The sequence below is a fragment of the Amia ocellicauda genome, chromosome 8 (assembly GCF_036373705.1).
Source record: "Amia ocellicauda isolate fAmiCal2 chromosome 8, fAmiCal2.hap1, whole genome shotgun sequence".
NCBI lineage: Eukaryota > Metazoa > Chordata > Actinopteri > Amiiformes > Amiidae > Amia > Amia ocellicauda.
This window is the reverse complement of record NC_089857.1, coordinates 13,252,459-13,272,011: the sequence shown is the minus strand read 5'-3', so window position 1 is coordinate 13,272,011 and position 19,553 is coordinate 13,252,459. Positions and strand designations below refer to the sequence as shown.

The following is a 19,553-nucleotide window of genomic DNA, read 5'->3' as shown; positions in this document are numbered from 1 at the left end:
CTTTTGTGTGCCCTAGGAGGCGGCAGCATCACAAAGAGAGATTTGAAAAATCACAAGTTACTGTTGCCTAGCAGCACAAATCCATCAGAAACTACTAAATGTGCAGCCCTGTATAAACCTGTGTGTGTGTGCACTGCTGAACAGTTGCTAGGGTGTGATTCAGATTCAGTATGATGCATATCCACATGGCCAGCATGTTCAAAACAGATATTTGGTGTCCCTGCAAAAAGGTATTAACTAATGACTCAGGAATGGCGTGGACTGCAATGCACAAAATATTTAATAAAAGTCAGAATGCAAAAAATCATAAAATTGTTAAAGACTGTTTTATTTTTACTTTGAGCGTTTAACATGTGCTGGCTGGTACATTTCAGATGTTCTGAAGTGTTTTAATTAGCAAAGGAATCTCATTCATGATTGAACTGCCAAGTCAACCCAGAAACCAAATTTACAAGTGGACTGTTTCCGAGGACACAGTTCTCCTATGGAAAGAATGTCTGCAAGCAAAGCCTTCTCCTCTGCCAAATTATAACAATACTTCAGTCCACCTTCTAATGGAAATCTACAAAGCTGCAGTCATGCACAGCTTTATTTGTTGTCAGATGCTTCTTTCTTGTATATGTGTGTAGTTTCGTTTTAGCATTAAAATTAGATTGAATCCAGCCCAGTTTATTATTATAAATCATGAAGTGGACTCAACATATAAATAAAAACGGGGTTGGGTACCTTGTCATTGTCCAGGGGGTCTTTTTGCACAAACGCTTGTACAAATTCTTCAGGGCCTATATAACTCAGTCGCTCCTACAAAGAAAAGAAAGATTGAAGTTGTGGCAGTCCATGTGAGCACTTTCAATACTTGAAAAAATGATTCACAAAAGTTAAGTTTTAATGCTATTCCTTATTAATAACTAATCACATTTAAATATACCTTCAAATGACAGTCTATTTAACATAATTATTATTTTACATGATTCAAACATAATAACACCCAATGAACTTACCAACTCTATGTGGGTGAGCTGCTGTGCTAAGGTGTAGGGGTCACTGCATATCGTCACAATGTCCCTCTGTATGGACTGAGGTTTGGTCTTGAGCACCGTCAGCCTATCTGTGACCGTAGCGTTTATTTTCACCAGCACTTCTTCGTATTGGCTTAGGCTGGCCAGCTTCCTGATGAGAGACTGCATCATCTGCTGCACAGTCTTACGGTAAATCTGCACCAGGGAAAAACAATGTTTATAGAAATAGGTTTAAGAAAGGTTTATGCCATTTCCTACATGAAGACATCATGAAAGCAGGGTCAAATACAAAGCATGTACTGTGTGCTTATTTAACCTTAGCTCAGTCAATGAAAGCATGAGGAGAAACAGGCAACAGCTTGATATAGGCACAACTCATGAGAAGTGAAAACCTTCCTTATCCTTTGGAATGCATTCAGTGGGCAGCCGTAGGTTGCTGTGAGAATTGCCTCATTGTGAATCTAAATCTGATGTGGTTTGAGCAGTTGTATTTATAAACAGTAATGCAGCTGCTCTGCAAGATAACAGACTGAGGGTTATCAAGGGTTACTTTCTTCCACAATGAGATCCACAATGACCGTAATCTATCTCTAATTTCATTAGCTAAATGAGTGCTGATGTGCTAAATCACAAGATGCCAAGTTGTACTACAAATGTACTGCTTACTACAGACTTTCCAGAGAGTGAAAGAGCCGTTTAGCACTGCATTTCTGCTTTTGGTGTTCACACTGTCATTACAGCAGCTAGCGCTACTTAATGGAGACTCCAAAAGACCGAGCCAGGCACCCTGGGAGCGGGAAGCAGACAGGTACAATTTCTCAGCACAGGAAGGCCATTTCCTGCCTTGGTATGATGAATGTGTCACACCGCCACTCAAAAATCACTGCCACTTTTTGGAGCCATCTGTGTAATACATAAACACTTGAAAAATTGCAATGTCCTCATTCAATCAGCTGAGCTCTGTGAGGGTATCAGTATGGCAGATGACTGCAGACTTTTCTGTAATTCACGTCAGTCAGCAAATAAATTATTTTCAGGTGCAGGCACCTGAATTTCAACAGATTCTCGAGTCCAGCTGTTCTCCTTCTAAATCTCAGTGCAACCGTGTAGCTTCTGCAGACTCAGAAATTATTAATAGAGTTTTGCAAAGATAGGAATGGTGCACAGAATGCTTAATTGGCAACCTCAGTTCTGTTTATCTTAGTTTGTTGCAGCCGTGAATCAGGACAATTTTCTAACAAGTCTGGTCAAATTTGACAATTTGATAAGTTGATCAAGACAATGCGAGCATAATGCAATCAATCCCAAAATTATCACTTGCAGTTGAACTCTGTGGTATTGGTTTTTAATGTAAAAGTTTAGATGTTCATTATATGAGAAGTTTCAAGCTTTTTGTATTCATAAGAATTAGAGGGGGTAGGCAAATGCCATCCTTGAGGGCCAAAGGGGTTTCTGGTTTTCATTCCATGTCAGGTCTTCCTTACTTAGGTGATTTTAATTCTTATCTTAGTAATTACACATTTTGTCTGGGTTTTAACTAGTTGTTGATTGAAAGGTACCTACAAAACAGCAGAAAACCAGACCCTCAAGGACTGGAATTGTATACCCGTGACCCAGGGCATCAGAGAAAAAAAAACACATTCCAGCTCTCCCACTGCATATGTCCTCTGTCCTTTTTAATTCAGCCCACCACAGGGCCACAGTGGTGACGGGACTGGCACAGAATAATGTTGAAGCATGAGAAAGATATCACAGCACAGATCCAGATTCAGCATCAATGAGCTACACTCACAAATGAAATGTAAGCCTGTCAAGACAAACCACTAAATGTGATTTCCAACTCCAAAGTCCAACATCCATTGAAAGATTATGTAATTCATACCATGCCTTTTCCTACACTCCTGTTTTGGAGCAGTTTCATTGATTAGAAGAGAAAATACCTGACACTCTTCTGACCTTTTACCATCTGGTAATGCCAAAAATAGGCTGGATATAATTCTTACACATAACGTGCTTAAGCAATTGACATTTTCAAACAGCATGCTAACTCTGTTACTCTGACACAAGCTGTTAAAGCTTCATAACGTCTTGCAGACTTAACCCTGGCACTAAACTAGAACATGGGAAACGGAGACAGTCCGGCTCACAGCATGACCTATGCTGGGAGAACACCTTGTCTCCTCCTTTACTGGTGCTCAGAGATCACGTAGATTCGAGAAAACACGACCTGTTCCAGAAGGCCCTCTGTTATGTAAACAGCACTGCTGATGGAGAGAGTTCCAGACCATGCTATACCCATAACCAGCTGCACACATGAGCATGAAATGTACAGGTCAGCCCAAACCGGAAGTCCTGTTTAGATTGGCTGTAAAGCAGACCTCAGTGTTCTCTATATAGCTTACTGCTTGCATAATGATAGCCTTTGACAGAAAATCAATGGGTAGGAAAAGACGTGGTTTGGAATCCATTGCGCTGTACCACAAACAGATGTTCCAGACTTCTATTCTGGGGATCCTGCCCGAGCTTGTGGTGCACCGATGTACTGTGTATCCACGGCCACTGAAAGCTACGTGCCGGTGCAACCTCGGCAAGTGCATTTCTTGCGACGGCTGTTTGAAGCGTAAAATGATCTGCTTGCACATTGCAGAGCAAAATCCAACCATTTCTCAGTGCTTCTACATCCTGAACTATTTTTAATGCAATCACAACGCTTCAGGGCAATATAGTAATATAGGGCTAGTAGGATATTCCAGTTTTACTATTATGGAGTTGTTGTTTTTTTAATGTTAAATGATTGCATTTCTTCTTATCTTATTATTTCAGTTGGCCTGTTCAAATCAGCCACTAGAATCTAAAGTACCTCATAGACACATTTTGAAATGAAAGACTTGTTCTTTAGGGCCATGATACACAGGCTAATTGTATGAAATGCTGATCCAGTCTTATTTAATATTAATATTATATAAAAGTGGTTTTAATCGGTTAATTAGGTCAGATGAGGCACTTCACCCTCATAAAAAAGTGAGGTTGTCTTCTCTGGACAGATGCAGCTTGGACTTTCAAACATTAGGCCTTCAGTGCCAAGGAAGCACACAAGAAAGTGGTTGCCATTGTTCTCAAATGACTGTGTAATTACTGCTAAATGAAAGGATTGTGCATTCATCCCATTGCTACAAATAGTGCAAGACGCCTACAGCTTACTTAGTAAAGACTAACACTTGATTTACTGTATCTAAACAATGGCAAAACTAATGTTCAAAACATACAATTTACAAATGGAGCCTGAAAATGCATTGTACAGACATTACAGTTTTCTGTCACTATGAATACATCTTTACAACTTCATGAATAGGACTGGGAAACTGCTTTACTTATTTGAGAATGAGAACTATTTTTTCCCCACCGTTTTAATTAACCCTGTATTTTTGTGTAATGTATATTGAGAAAACAAAAAACAACAATTGAACCTTTTTATATATCAAATATGGCACTTTTGTTGAACAAACCTGGCATGTTACAGTATTGCACCAATTCCCCTATTCAAGTCCCACTGGGCTACCAAAAGGCTTGCTGCCATCTTCAGTTGCCTTTCTGATTTGGAGGAATAAATCTGCCTTCTCCAATGTAACGAAAAGCTCCCATCCAACTACCTGTCGCTTTTATTGTACTTGAGACCAGTAACCATCCAAAGAGTGCATTACAACACCCCAGTCTCTGTAAAGTCGATCTGATTTGAAAGCTCCGCAGGTGATCGCCGTTGAATATTTTGCTGCCAGTTTTCTTGCGACTTGACATTTAAATGACAGAGCAGCGAGGGCAAATACACAGAGAGTCACGCAGCTATGGATCCATGACTGAGCTTCTGAAGGGATTAAGGAGGACATCCATATGGAACAGCTGTCACCAGTGGAATCGATTTGAAACTGTTTGGGTTAGGCCGAATCAATGGCCAGTGCTTGTACTGCGAGATGAATAATTTGTAAAAGGGGAGATTTTTTTTAAGAGGTGCAGATGCAAACAGATGTAAGTGTGTTCAATCAAGGCCTGTGTCCACTGCCCGCATGTCCCCTGTCACTGTGTTTCTAGAGGTCCTCCCTTGGTAATATTGGAGCGTTTGCAGGCCATCTGAATAATTACTGCAGAGATGATGAGTTTTCAAGTCAGTAATTGTATTGTAAGAGCATAGGGAAGAGACTAAATAAATTCAAAGATCAAATAACATCAAAGTACTGTAATAACCAGAACTCCAAAATCAAGGCCTACTTGAGTGCACATGCTTTTGATCATCATTGTCTGTTAAAGATACTTAGCAGTGACCAAAAAGCTGTGAAATCCTGAACAATGAAGTCAGGCTCTTTCAAATGCTCTGTGGCTGGAATAGCTTCTCATATCCCCTGTCCCCCATGCATTACCAGATAATTAAAAAAATAAAATAATGTGAACCCAGGTAAGTTTCAAGATTTCACATTAATCCTGCTCCTTCTTCACTGTAGGACTCCATGTACACTAGAAGCTTAACTGGGATACCTGCTGGGAGATGTATAACACCAGTACCTATAAACAATTTGTTCACCCAGTTCAATGTTATTTACTTAAGACAGGTCTTATGAGTCTTGACTCTGAGTCTACCATGAAATTAATAATTGGGCAGCATTGTTTAATTTAACATCGGAGATCACTATTCCAAATACACATTAGCTTTGAGACTGCATTAAATCAAGTTCTTAGCTCAGTAAGCAATGACGAGATTAAACTGCTGCATTAGGGAAAACAAATGGAGGGATGCAATTATATCCGACACGGAGATGCAGAATCTACTGAGGGCAGGCCATCTACTCATGTAACTGACCTCATCTCCACTCGCGAATCTGTGGGTCAGTTCCTTCAGACTTCTCATCATTCTTTCATCTCTGAAGTCATAGGGAAAGGTTTCCGTCCATTCTGTCAGCAACTGCAGGATCTTGGGGGCGATTTTCCTTATTCTGATCTGTAGCATTAGGAGATAAACCAAAACTATACATACTGGAGAAACAATGGAAAATGCAAGAAGATGCCAACTGCACGTATATATAAATAAGATCTAGGTATGCTTGACTATGAATGATGCAATTTCCAAACAATTAAATCTTACAAGTCTAACATTAAGTCCTGGTATGGATACTAAAATTAACTAAAAGTGTGGGCGTGGAGGCTAGACGAGTGAAATCACAAATACAAGTCCATTACCACCAAGGTGGAATCTTAGTATGAAGCATCATTTGCACTTGCTGGAAGACTTGCTGACATTGCTAATGGAACTGGATAACAGAATGTAATGTAGACGACAATCTCATTACCTTGTCAGCCCCGGGGTCGCTTAGTCTCTGCTGTTCAACACAGAAGTGGCACACCTTGGCCATGAGCTCGTAGGGGTGGATAAAGAGCCGAGAGCTGAGCAGGAAAGTAAATATATACGTTCTCTGTGTATGAAACAAAATACAGAAAAAGTTCAGGAAAAAAAAAAAAACATTTTGAAAGGTTAGCAAGTTTTCTGTCATGTTTTACATCTCCAGTGAACCAAGCCAAGGGAGGCAAACTACTATGCATTTGAGTTTTGTTGTATACACTGACCACGATCACTCAATCAACATTTTAATACCCCCCCCCCACCACCACCACCTCTGGAACCTTTATATTCATTAGTACATACTGTTCTCTTGGATATGTTCTACATTCCCTTCCCATATCCACTCAGTTTAAACTGGGGAATTATCTCCTTGGCTTCATTAACTTTACTTTTAGATAATCAGTTGTCCTATGACATTCTTTTGGACTTGAACAAGTCAGAAACTTACATCAGGATAGTACTCCACATTGGGGACTAAATGCTGGATAAGGGACTCCAGAGACCCTGACACAAGGTTGTTGTCATGATAATACAGGCCCCCATAGCTGTCCTCCTTGGTCTGGTAGAGATTCCTATTATATCCACTGGTGGTGAACATGGTCGCAAAAGGTGGCGTTTGTGGCATATTTTCCTGTAAAGGGAAGCAAGAGAGAACACGTTTTAGAACAATCTCCTTGAAAAATAATCACACACATCTCTGTGGATATATTCAGTTTTGTTGTTTGGTTGTTTTCTATATATAGTACTGTATTTTGCTCTGTTTATATAAAACATGTGGGACTGCACGTGTTTAAAATTGTGAAACCTCTCGCCTTTCCTATCTTTAGAATTTATCAGTATCTTCAGACTCTAGTTTGCATGCTGTGTGTGTTACAATCAAGCTGCAAATACATCAGCATTTCAGTTTTTATCAGCCTCCTTTCCTGAAGTTTTGTTTTCATCAATTCAATTTGCTTCAAGGTAATTTTACTGTATATAGTACTTCCTTTCAAAACACACACACAGCGCACAGATTAGCATTTTTAGTTATACCACAAGTTTTCTGGACGTCCTAATAGATGTTTTCATGATGCAGCTTCAGAACAATAATACTTTCAAAAACTTTAAACTCACATAAATATTTGACACAGAAGACTCATTGATAAAGATTCGGATAAATATGACCGTATTGACCCACTGAGTCGATTAGTCGCGGAACAGAATTCTATTTATTCTAAGCAAACGTATGACCTGTGAGTACAAAAAACAACAACAACAACAAAATAACCACGTGTGATTTCCAAGCAAAAACACGATTGGATCCACGAGTGTTCTGAAAGGGGGCTTAAATGTGAATCAAGGTCCCTTTCAGCTCCTAGATAAAAACATTCCTGCACCATTACGCCATTATTTGCCTTTTGCTGATGCATACAAATGCTGTCTTTGAAAAGCACGACTCCAGATTGCCCTGGTAATGAGCCACCTGATTTCAGGAAGGGCTTGTAGCAATGGGCCAGCACGAGCCACTGCACCGTCTTGCTGGCTACAACTTCCCCACCCCCCAATTCTCTCTGCAACCCCAAAAGGACTTCACCAGGGGGTTTTGGTGCGCCTGGCTATTAAGCGATTAGCAAGATTCCTTGGGTTGGTATGTGTAACAGGAGACCTCTTCCTTTAGACAACACCTCCACACAATGAAGGCATTCAGAGTCTAAACACAGGGCACGGGGACCTGGGACAATAAGCAACTGCACAGCCGGCGGCTGCCTATTGGAGGTTAGGGCGTGAGGGTGGGTGTGGGGGGGGTGGAGAGGGTGCTGGGGCGACATAGAGCACATTAATCCCTCTTTTCAACCGTCAATAGAAATTTGCATCAAAATGAAGGATAGCTGGGTGTCTGAAAAGTCACATCAGCACCCCCTTTACATCTGTTCCACCATGTGTTAGCCTTCCTTCTCCACTGTGGAAAATGGGCTCAAACTAAAGTAATATCAATGTCAAGAGCAGAACCAGCATGAGAAAAGAAGAAAAGAAGGATAGATAGAAAAGCCACTTGAATTCGGTTGCTCAAGTACAACCTGTGAAATCAGGAAGATGGTCCCAATTTACAGGAAGTATCGACTGGTTTTTTTTTTTTTTATTTAAGTGTCAGTTTATTTATTTTTTTACAGTCAACTCTGCTATTGAAGTCAAGAGTCTCCTTTAGGGGTTGACTGCATTTTTGCATACAAGTACCCATTTCATTTGTTTAATTGTCAAATCCAAGTCTAAACTGGAACTGCTGAATCCACACACACAATACAGCAAACACCCGGCTTGGCCTTACAAATAAATCTCTAAGTAATGCAGGCACAACCCCAGAAAATGTGAATGCAAAGAAGTGGCCAGCCAGGGGGAATGCAAATGGACTTGCACGTCTAACAGGCACTCCCTTTGTGCCTTTTCCTAGCTTGGATGCCAGCTGCAACATCATTTAATCCTGTAAAAGTGCAAAACAAAGCAGTAGCAGATTCTAAATAAGACATCCGAAACTATTTTGTTTTCAGCTGCAGGTGTCAAATACACAGGCCGCATGTCAGGTCCACAGAGAAAACAGATGAGCCATAGAAAAAAATATTAAACTGCTGCTAATTTCAACCCACCAGCAGAATGTTTTCTTTTACAGCTTCCAGAGAATAAATCAACAATAAATAAATAACAGATCAAATGTGTTTGGAAAGGCATTCTTGGGAGGCAGCTGGTATAGGCCGGTCTGCTCTTTGAAAGGCTAATAATAACCAAAGAATCAGAGGCAATTATTAGTATTGCTCAGGTACAGAGCATTGAAGATCTGTATTTTTCTTAAATCTACATCTCTGTGCATTTCGTATCTATAAATAGAAGAAAGGGAGCACCTGTCCCAGCTCCTGGATATTTGTGACATTTCTTACTCATTAGCACATGAAGATGACAGTTGAGGCTATACTGGTCTGTTGAGTCAGGATGTCTTGTGGCTCTCTGTCTCACAAGGGACTTTCTCCCCAGATGGGAAGCCAAAACAGTAGGAGAAATATAGCCCTTGGGAAGAGTAGGTGAACTCTGAGCAGACGCTGTGTTTGGGGGGTTAAAATAAAAAAGACCAGCAGGCTTTTAAAAGATGCCTATTTGACTTATTTAATTATTAAAATAAACCATCCACACAATACATCACTAGTGTTTAGACTTGATCATTAAAAAAAAAAACCTATTACTCCAAGTCTGAACCCCCCCCCAGCAGAAATGCATATTGAACTATTTAGTTCCTGATGATTTAACACTTTTTTTGTTATTTCATGGATACTCAGAACAACTACGTTTGTCCAAAACCAATTAGACTAGCCTCTACAGTAGCCACCGCCTCCTGGGTTAATGTTGGTGTTTACATATGCTGATGTTTTCTAATATCAGTGCTGGGTGTGATTGTTTCACTTTCAATGCCACTGTACATAGGGAAATAGCCTACCTCCCTGTCAATGAGGTGTTAATGACAGAGCCTGACAGAAACTCACAGGCAGCGAGAGCTGTAAAACTAAAGGCAGGAAAGGGGAAATCTTTCCTGCACTTAAGCTGTGCCTTTTACATGCAAGAACAGCCCTTCCCTTGAGGAGAGGCACTTCACTGTCACCAAATAACTACTGCCAGTCATTAACAAGTCTTTAACTCTGCGCTGCTCAACTCATCTGCAAAATGCGAAATGCAAATCCAGGCTTTCCCACTTGGCCCCTTGTTAGATCAACTGCAGCTCTTCGCTAGCAAGTGAGAAGCTGCACAAGCAAAGCCCAGATATACACACCCACTCATAAAAGTACCCGGGTCAGCTGCCTTAGTCACACACATCAATAACAAACACAAAACACTGTACTGCACATATTTGTCACAAGTAAACCTACAGCGCTTGATGGAGATCAGAAAAGTAATAAACATCATTCTAGACAGTGAAAAGAAGTACAAATATAAGTAAGCACATATGGGCATTAGATCAGTGAATTACAGAAGGTGTTTGAGTCCCTTGAGGACTATAGTTTATGGTTATGCCAAAACAAGTGGTAGAAGTTGTACTCAAAGCTTGAAGATCTGACCATTGTGGTTAAAATTAGATATTATATTTGAGAGCAGCTAGAAACACAAGCAATCAGCAGGATCATGTATTTGATCAGTAAGCAAGTCAAAGTCCTTCCACATCATTCTCCAGCAAGCTTCATTTCTACATAAAAACACATTATTAAACGTGATGTTCAGAAACTACCAACCACATTGCAGCACACAGGTAATGCCAAAATCTTTGAGATATTGGATTTGCAACATCTAATTAACTAGCCCGTCTTCGGATATCTATCAAATAAAGTTTTTTCTTTGTTTGTAATATAAAATAGATTAGCCACAGTGGAAATGTCTTTTATTTTGTGTATCGATCTGTCACTTGGTCCAAGTTTAGAAGCATGCCATTTGATTTCACGCATATCATGTATAGCTGGCTACTGTATCACCATATATTCTGCATGTGTCGGGTCACTTGATACAGGTTTAATACATGGAAGAACATTACAGCAATACATTTTAAAGACAAGGGTTTACTCTTAATACCCGTATTCTCTGTATGACACAAGCTGGAATAAAACAGATTAAGGTTTATTAATGAACGCCCCTGCATTATGATCCCACATATGCATTATGCTATAATATAGTATGTTAGCTCACATTCATCGTGAACAGTCTGATACACACAGATCTATGATCTACATCCTATAAGGGGTCCACAGTAAGGAGATTGGTACACAGGGATGCAATTCATCATCTCCACAGCTCCCTGCCACCCTGCTCGTGGTTTTAAAATGTGTACGACTTACAGATTCAAAGTGCAGTGAGAGATGGTGATCTCCAGCATATTTCCCGAAAAGACCCCCCAATACACAAGTCACAGGTCCAATTGTGTCCGTGCGTGTGTGGGCTACATATTTATACCAGACGAGAGAAGAGCAATATAGCTTGCTGTCATCTCTTAACGGGAAACCCAGTGTATGCATTGGCACCAAAACCAGATTTCACTATGTATAACTGTAAGTAGGATACATTAAAAGCAATGCATGTGTGTGTGTGTGAATATATCTATCTCTCTCTCTCTCTCTCTCTCTCTCTCTCATATATATATATATATATATATATATATATATACACACACACACATATATATATATATATATATATATATATATATATATATATATATATACATCATAATCATTATCTTTATACTAATAGGGATAATACTAATACAATGCATATGTAAATAACAGCAATATAAGCACGGTGTTGAAAGACATCACCATCTGCTAACCAGGACGAACACAAGTTAGCGCGGCGTCTCCGCAACTAATAACCGCTTTGCGATTCATACACTGGATTACAACAGTATCTACAATAAAAGCGTCAAACTTACCACCAGCAAACACGGGATCACAGCTCGCAGTAAAGACCCCTCTGCAGAATAAGTCCCGATAGACGAAATACAAATCACAGCAGCTGCATATCCCCAAAGTCTTCCCAATCGCAAAATCCGACCGATCGCCCCTAAACCCCGTCTGCGAGCAGTGCGAGTGAAACACGCATGCGCCGGGACACGCCGCTCAGGGTCTGTCGCTGTGCTCTTGTCTCCTCAGTCCTTCACACACATGTGCTCGCCGTGCATGCAGCCCTTCAATACCCGCAGACTGAGAGCCGCACAGGCACTTTCAAATCCGCTGCCCCCTCCAGCACCCCCCCTGAAGGGCCGTGCGGACAGCCAATCAGCGCGCAGACGACCGCATCCCGACGCAGCGCCAGTCGGTGTCAATGCACTGCGCATCGGCCCAGCGATCAGCGCCCACCATTCCCAATAAATGATGGTTTGTATTGATCCTGAAGTCAGTTGTTACCAGCTACGTGCTTGTGCAGGTTTGAAATGAAAGCTACACTGGCATGAGTGAATCTGACTCCTCTGTCTGAACAAGGCAATGCTCTGACACCACACTGACACGGATTGTTAACATGTGGGTCTAGATTGAATTCTTATTCCCTGGCTAAATCAGCATTATATATTTCTGCAATACACCTGAAGAACTAATGCTTTACATTTGCTTTATGGAGTACTCCTGCTGATGAAAGAGAAAATCGTTTTTAATAAGATTATACAATCACTTATCCCACCACAAACCCTGAGATTAAGTCTTTTAATCTTCTCGAAAGGAATAATTAGTTTCAAAGTCTGTTCTGGGCAGAAAGAAAGTAAAAGAAGCATGTGTCCTTGTTTAAGAATAATACAATACGCACAAAGAAAGGAAACATGTAAATGAAATTACTTTAAAAGTGCTTCAAATGATGATGATTAATTTGCGTTAAATTATGTAATCTTTCCCTTTTTACATTATTTGTGATTTTAAAGACATTATAATTTTGATAATGATGTGTTTTACTGGGTATATACTTGACACACTAGCCACAAGGTTAATTTGCACATTAACATATATTTTGGGGGGATTAAAATTGGATTACCCTGTTTATTTTTTAGACTTTGTTTTGCCTGAAATCATGTACTTCTGAAACATGTTCTTATGCAAGCTTAAAACAATATTTAAAATACCTGAGCAAATTTGATTCTATGCACACAGATAATCCTTCCCATCTCCCTCCCAAACAAAACCTTTTTTTAATTAAACCAACAACTCTAATCGTTGTCATTGGGTTGTGGGGTACTGGAGTTGCTCTTCATAAACAAAGCAAGGGTCAGAATTAGATGACTCGGCTCTTTCCTTAGCAGTTAGTTTCCATGTCAGCAATCTTTTTGTACAAAGCGAGTTAAATAGAACTCTTAAGTGCTGACATTCAGAAAAAAACTGAACTGATTTATTATTAGTCTCACACTTTTGGGGAAAAAAACAGCTGCTGAAATATCATTTGAGGTCTTTGTTGTCACAATGGTTAACAATGAGAACAAGGTAGCTCAATAACAACAGCAGTTTACACAGATATATTTAGCTGGTTTTGCATCAGATCCTATAAAGATTTTATGAAAATCTGTGTCATCAATAAAGGTTGATGTCCAGTTTCAGTGCAGATGAAGTTGTCTCTTAATGAGCAAGCAGTGGGAAGCTGTTGCAAATAAACTGGAAGGAACACACACACTGCGTTTGTGCAATTAAAACCGTGCTATTTACCCCCCTTTAAAGGACCAGTCTCAGTTCAGAGCAGGGTTTGTGTTCTCATGTTTCAGACTGATAAGTTCAAAGGCCATCGCTGTAGGTTACTGACCTTCCCAAGGTGGGTTTACTTCATCTTCATTGTTAAAACACTTCAGAGGGGACCCAGCTGAAGAAACCACAAGCTGACTGCTGTCTGTGTAATTAACATTTTCTGTCTCAATGTAAAGCTCAGAATTGGGTCTCAAAAATTCACAATAAGTCGAGAGGTGAGGGAAGACTGACACTGCAGTGATGATGAAGAGGAGTTGGAAAGCTCTCTTCTCCGGTCAGCATTTACCTGATCTACTCAGAAGACTCCTGCTTAACGTACTTTCAACTGCATTTTGAAAGGTTGCTAAATTAAAGAGGCGATGTATTTAAAGATGGTTAAAAATACTTCTAGCACCAGTATCAAGTGTGTTACTTCAATGGTGGGATTTGTACAAATTGGGACTCTAAGAATAACTTCACATGTTGTTACAGAATGGAAAATTGAAGTTGCATTAGTCAAAACGCAATTTCCAAAGCTGAAAGACACTACTTTTTGGTTTAAAATATCCAAATGATTCAAGGTCATGGGAACTTGGGAAAAAGGTGTTTCAGTGTCATGGGATAAACACATTTGGAAATTTGTCACTTCAACCAAGTTTCACGTATGCTGTGCTCCCTCCCCCTTTTCTTAAATAAGAAATGTAAAATAAAATATTGGGATTGTGAATGCCAAATTATTATGTTATTGACATACACAATGAATGTTTTAAATGTTAAAAATGTACTTTGATCAGGTTACCACCACTTACAGTTTGGAAAGATGAGCTTTCAGTCTCCAGAGATATCTGCCACCACTTTAATTTCAGTTTCTGTTCTATTTAAAGACAGCAGACAATAGCTATTCATGCGTGACAGCGGTCATTGTTCATTAAAATAATGCAATATGAATCAGTAAACTTCAAGTGTTGTATACCAATGAGGATTTATTATTGGTAGACAAAAAATCTTTAAAACAATCTTTAAAAAAATTGCTTTTAAAATACAATAAAAATGTATATACACACATTTTAGGGCTGTCAGCATTAACACACGCGATTAATTTAAAATGAGTAATGCAATGAATTGTGTTTTTCTATTTTCAGCCTTTCTGTGCACCCGTAGTTGAACCACAGATGCGAACGTGATGAAGAAGAAAGGTGGATTAATAAATGTCTGTTTCCATTTTAAAACACTTTCGGATGGTTAAACAAAAAACTAAAATTGTTTGTTTGACAGCCCAAATATATTATATATATATATATATATATATAGTGTGTATCATATCATCCCCAGTCTTTCTTAATCCAGTGCTATATTGTTCAGTGATCTTGTTTTCACCTGTGCTGAATCATCTTGCTCCAGATAAGATCTGAAATATATGTATGTATACACATCTACACACATCAAGATTTTCACATAAATAGTTAAAAAAAAAAAGTATTTCTACCAGTGTCGAAAAACAAGGCTCTCTTTATAAAAAATCTTTAAAATAAAATTTGAAAAATGGGGGGAAGCTCCAAAAACTGTTCAAGGGTGCGGAAGCTGGGGTGTGCTGGAGCGCCGGCTGCACTGGCAGGGGTCACTGTGGCGAGTGCTGGTGAGTAGCTGCAGGACCCGGAGCTCGTGCTCCATGCGGGCCTTCTCCATGCGTGCCTCCCGCTCGGCCGTCTCATGCTGCCGCCGCTCCTCATGCTCCAGCCACCGCCTCTGCAGCTCCTGCTGCCAGCGGGCCTGCTCGTGCCTCTGGGTCTCCAGCTGCATCATGAACTGCCGGGACTCGGCTACGAAGCTCTGGAAACACTCCGCCATGTACTTTATAATGGGCTCCAGAGAGTGTCTTGTGTTAGTTGGGGGTGGGGGTGGGGGTGGCGGTGGGGGTGGGGGTGGGAATGGAGGCTGATGTAGCTGTTGCTGTTGCTGCTGTTGCTGCTGCTGCTGCTGCACTGGTGTGGAAAGGTTTGGAGGAATCTCCTCTTCCCTGGGTATCGCTGCAACAAAACACACCCGTCAATCTCACTGACCGCTCATCTCCCACTTATATGAGCCTTCAGAAGCCAGGAATGGATTGTCTACTCTATGAGCATCTGGTACACAGGGGTTAGGGCAGCCATTTGTTTAACTAGTTATCGTCCATAACCTACAATTAATCTAATACACTTCCTAATTACCACACCACTGACATTATCTGCTTTGGTCCACATATTTAAAGGCATTTCAGAAGACCACATTATAATTAAAAATCCTTAACACACTGGTGTGAGCTGGTGATGGGCATTTCTGTAAGTATGAATTCCTAATTAAACTAATTTTTTATATATATATATATATATATATTTAATGTATGTGTATCTATGTATACCTGGACAATCTAGGTCTCTGCATGAAATAAAAAAACACAAAGGTTTAAACTGAAAACCAAAAATATACAAGTGCTTACTTGGTGGAAGTGCAGCATTGGGTGGCTCCACAGAATGCATTGGACTGTCCCCAGATTCATTCTGAGAGAAGCTGGTGTTACTGAACTCGAACTCATCAGTGGATGCACCATTTTCCTCCTCCCTTTTGATTTCGTATTTGATGTGATACAGCGGGCTGTTTGCAGGACACCCTCCTAACACTGCGTCCATTTCAGCATAATACCGGAAACTGATGGGGTGTTTCCCATCGACGTGGCTTTGGCACTTAGCCTTCACATAATTGGCTTTGAGTGTCTTCACCCTCAGCCTGCACTGATGGGGACTTCTGGCAAAGCCCAGTTCTGTCATGCGGGCCGAGAGATGCTTGAAAACATGCGTGTTGCGTAAGCTCTCTGAGAGACTGCGCTGAACACTATCCTCACTCCAGGCACGTATTAAGGACCGCGTCTCTTCCTCTGACCAGTTGACTGCGCGTTCAGTCACTCTCTTTCCTACATAAGACATGCAGAAATAAGGAAATGGATAAAGCACAGATGCCCTTGGTAAAATAAATACAAGCAGGCCTACATGTTATGTAAAACTATACACTGAGCAGAGTGCTGAAATGTTGTGCTTCTCCACCTTTCACTTTAAGCATAAATGCAGCCGACAATACTTAACAATGTGCCTTAATTGATAGTGGCAATTCTGCTGTGTATGTCCATGAGGTTCAGACCTCGCTGTATTATTGACAAAAGTCATAGTGCTGAACTTTATAATGGAGCCAACCCACATACTAAATTAAAGAGTGGTAAGCTTATGGTCTCTCCAGTTCACAAGACTTTGGTAAACTGCATTAATATTATGATGCTCCTAAAAGGGGTGTACACATATACATGCAGAGTATTATTCAGGCAAGGCTTGATTTCAGATTGCCTTGTTATCTTTAAAAGTGAACGTGAATGATGGGAATAAAAGTGCTATTTGTGGTCTTTAATATCTATTCAGGCAATAGGAAAATTTCACCCCAGTCATGTTCCATTCAATCCATGTTGTCTGAAAGGCTTATTTTTCTCACAACCCAATAATTGAACCCCTTTGCCTTTCTTTCTGTTCTTACGGTTTGTGTTGACACCACATTCTTCATCTGCCTCCCGCACATGAACTCACCAGACAGTTTTCTATTTCGGTCAGAATGGCTCTGGGAACAGAACTGCAATATTGTTCTGTTATTTTAGGTTATGTAAATGATTCCTAAATGGTAACAGGTCAGTGAAGTGATTTCAGAGCACTGTGCAATGTCTTCAACACAGTCTACATTCATGAATAATCGGCTTGTATGTTGTCTTCTACCAGAGTAAATAAAAGCTTTTGAGGGAAACTTGTAATTCAATATAAAACACTGCCACAATAATTTTAATTTACAAAGTTAATCAATAGGCTCAGTCTTGGGAGTCACAACTGGCATCTGAGATTCGACCATCACATTGGGTTATACACACTGACAAAAATCGCAAAATGTGATTATTTTATTATTTGTTTGATTATTTATACACAGATTAAAAATAGTTTGCATTTATTTTCGCTTTGAAGCTTTCCCTTTCAACTTTTTATTCCTGATGTTTTTGCACGCTCGTCTTGGCCACATAATGATCACAGTGACAGTAATACTTATCTCTATTTTATATTGATATACTTTATCATCTATTCTGTTTTACATTCACATTAGTGATCATTCTTCCTTCATGAAGATCTTAAACATGACTGAACAATGCAAACTATAACAGTTTTGTGCTTCACCACAAAGTGAAATTAATAAACAAGAGTAAAGTACACAAGCTACAACACTGGATTGATTAACATACACGTTAAGTAATGCGTTTTGTTGGTTTGTTTATATAATGTGTTTATCTGAATTAGTGTTACCAGAACCTCAGTTTTCCTTATAATTATGCTAATTCGTAAACGATTGCTTTACACAATTAGGCTGTTAAACTATGAGTTTAATTGTTGAGAAACCCTTAACAGACAGTCAATAAGGTCGCAATAAAAACATTTTATATACGAAGAGCTACTAATTCTGCGGTGCTCATGCATTCAAAACAACGTCCAACACGTTATTCTGTTTGTTTATTTCTTAACGAAAACACTTTAATACAAAATATAAGTCAATCACGAAATATACATACAGACACTTCCTGGTCGAAAACTTACTTTTGGATGAAGTTGAAACCGAGTTTAACGAATTAATCCCTGCAAGATTCATCCTGCATTGAAAAACGTGCCGCCTCTGTTTAGGTCCTTCGCTTCCGGGTTGAACGCGGCGTGCGACGTCACCGGCGGTGGCAACAATGTAGCCCGCAAATGTTCTCCCCAACCATTCATTAAAACCTGCCAGTTTAATCTCATACACGCACATCTGCATTTCATCTGCCCCCCTATTGATAGTCAACGATCTGAACGTGAAGTATTATTTTTATTGTAAGATATAATTGGCTAAGGACAATTATTGTGCAATTGAATTCATACTGAAATATATGTGTATGTTTTTTTAATACGAAAATGTTGATTTTGATGTTTAATTTTACAGAAGCACACCAGTTTCTGTTCTTTTATCTTCTGTAATGAGATCAATTTGAATGTGTGTGTGGATTCGTTATGTTGAAATCAAAATCTTCAGTTGCAGGTTGGCCTCTTGGGGTTTTTACTGCTATTAAAGAATATGATTATATTGTTCCTTTACAAATTAACTTTCACATTGTCACCTTCTCCACCATGTTTTACTGTAAACTCTTCACAAACCTTTGATCTCCTGCTTTGTATTCAGCATGTCTACCCAACCATACTGTTTCTTCTTGGAGCTGAAAAGCTAACAGATTAGAGCTGTGGTTCTCAACCCTGGTCCTGAAGAGACAAACTTTTTAAACTTAAAAAGAAATACAAACCCTCTGAAAATGTGTTTCAGTCCACACAGAGGAAGTATTTGGGCTCTAAAGTCACCAAACAGAGTGAATAAAACTTGATGAAGGAGACAGGTGTGTATTGTGTTATAATGTGTTAGAGCTGGCCAATGCTTAATAAATTAAACCTTAAGTATATTGACTTAAAAACAAAAACAAAAAACTGGGTCTTGGAGATTGGGCCCTTTTTGTTTAAGCCATCAGAATCCCTGTAGTTATGAGAGCCTTAATTGCTGCTAATGTTGCTCTGTCCTTGTAGTAATCCTGTGATCTTTTGACAGCCATGATCTGGTACTCACTCACTGTTGGCTTAATGGCTTGCAGTGTTTATTCATTCATGAGATTTTAGAGTCCCCTTACTACATTTTGTTTTGTGTGTAACTTGAGGGTTGTGAAGACATTTTCCACCAGTCTTTCCTTTGGGTGCCAATAAATTCCATCTGAATGCACCCTATTAGACAAAATAGGTCAATAAATACAATCCTTTGTTGTCAACCCTATGAGATACTACACTTCTTAATTTCCCCCTTAAGTGTTTATTAAGGTTTCTT

At 39.7% G+C, this 19,553-nt stretch overlaps 2 protein-coding genes across 4 annotated transcripts in view; both read right to left on the bottom strand.

Moving 5' to 3' along the window:
- The window catches only part of rasgef1ba (RasGEF domain family, member 1Ba), a 163,896-nt gene that overhangs the window by 9,269 nt on the left and 135,074 nt on the right, over positions 1-19,553 (bottom strand). For 2 of the 3 annotated variants that reach the window (XM_066712086.1, XM_066712084.1), the window contains 5 exons: positions 6,854-7,036; positions 6,356-6,478; positions 5,869-6,006; positions 1,002-1,214; positions 727-801 (listed from right to left, as the gene is read on the bottom strand). In XM_066712086.1, coding sequence (XP_066568183.1) covers positions 727-801; positions 1,002-1,214; positions 5,869-6,006; positions 6,356-6,478; positions 6,854-7,030 — 726 coding nt within the window. In that variant the 5' untranslated portion in view covers positions 7,031-7,036. Of the gene's footprint in view, positions 1-726; positions 802-1,001; positions 1,215-5,868; positions 6,007-6,355; positions 6,479-6,853; positions 7,037-11,839; positions 12,113-19,553 lie in introns of those variants that run through there. The other variant, XM_066712085.1, reaches the window with a different exon arrangement.
- LOC136755475 (uncharacterized) lies at positions 14,565-18,407 on the bottom strand. Its single transcript, XM_066712089.1, has 3 exons — positions 18,257-18,407; positions 16,084-16,554; positions 14,565-15,634 (listed from the first exon to the last, which is right to left on the bottom strand). The coding sequence occupies exons 1-3, from the start codon at positions 18,306-18,308 to the stop codon at positions 15,174-15,176; spliced, it is 984 nt and encodes a 327-aa protein (XP_066568186.1). The 5' UTR covers positions 18,309-18,407; the 3' UTR covers positions 14,565-15,173.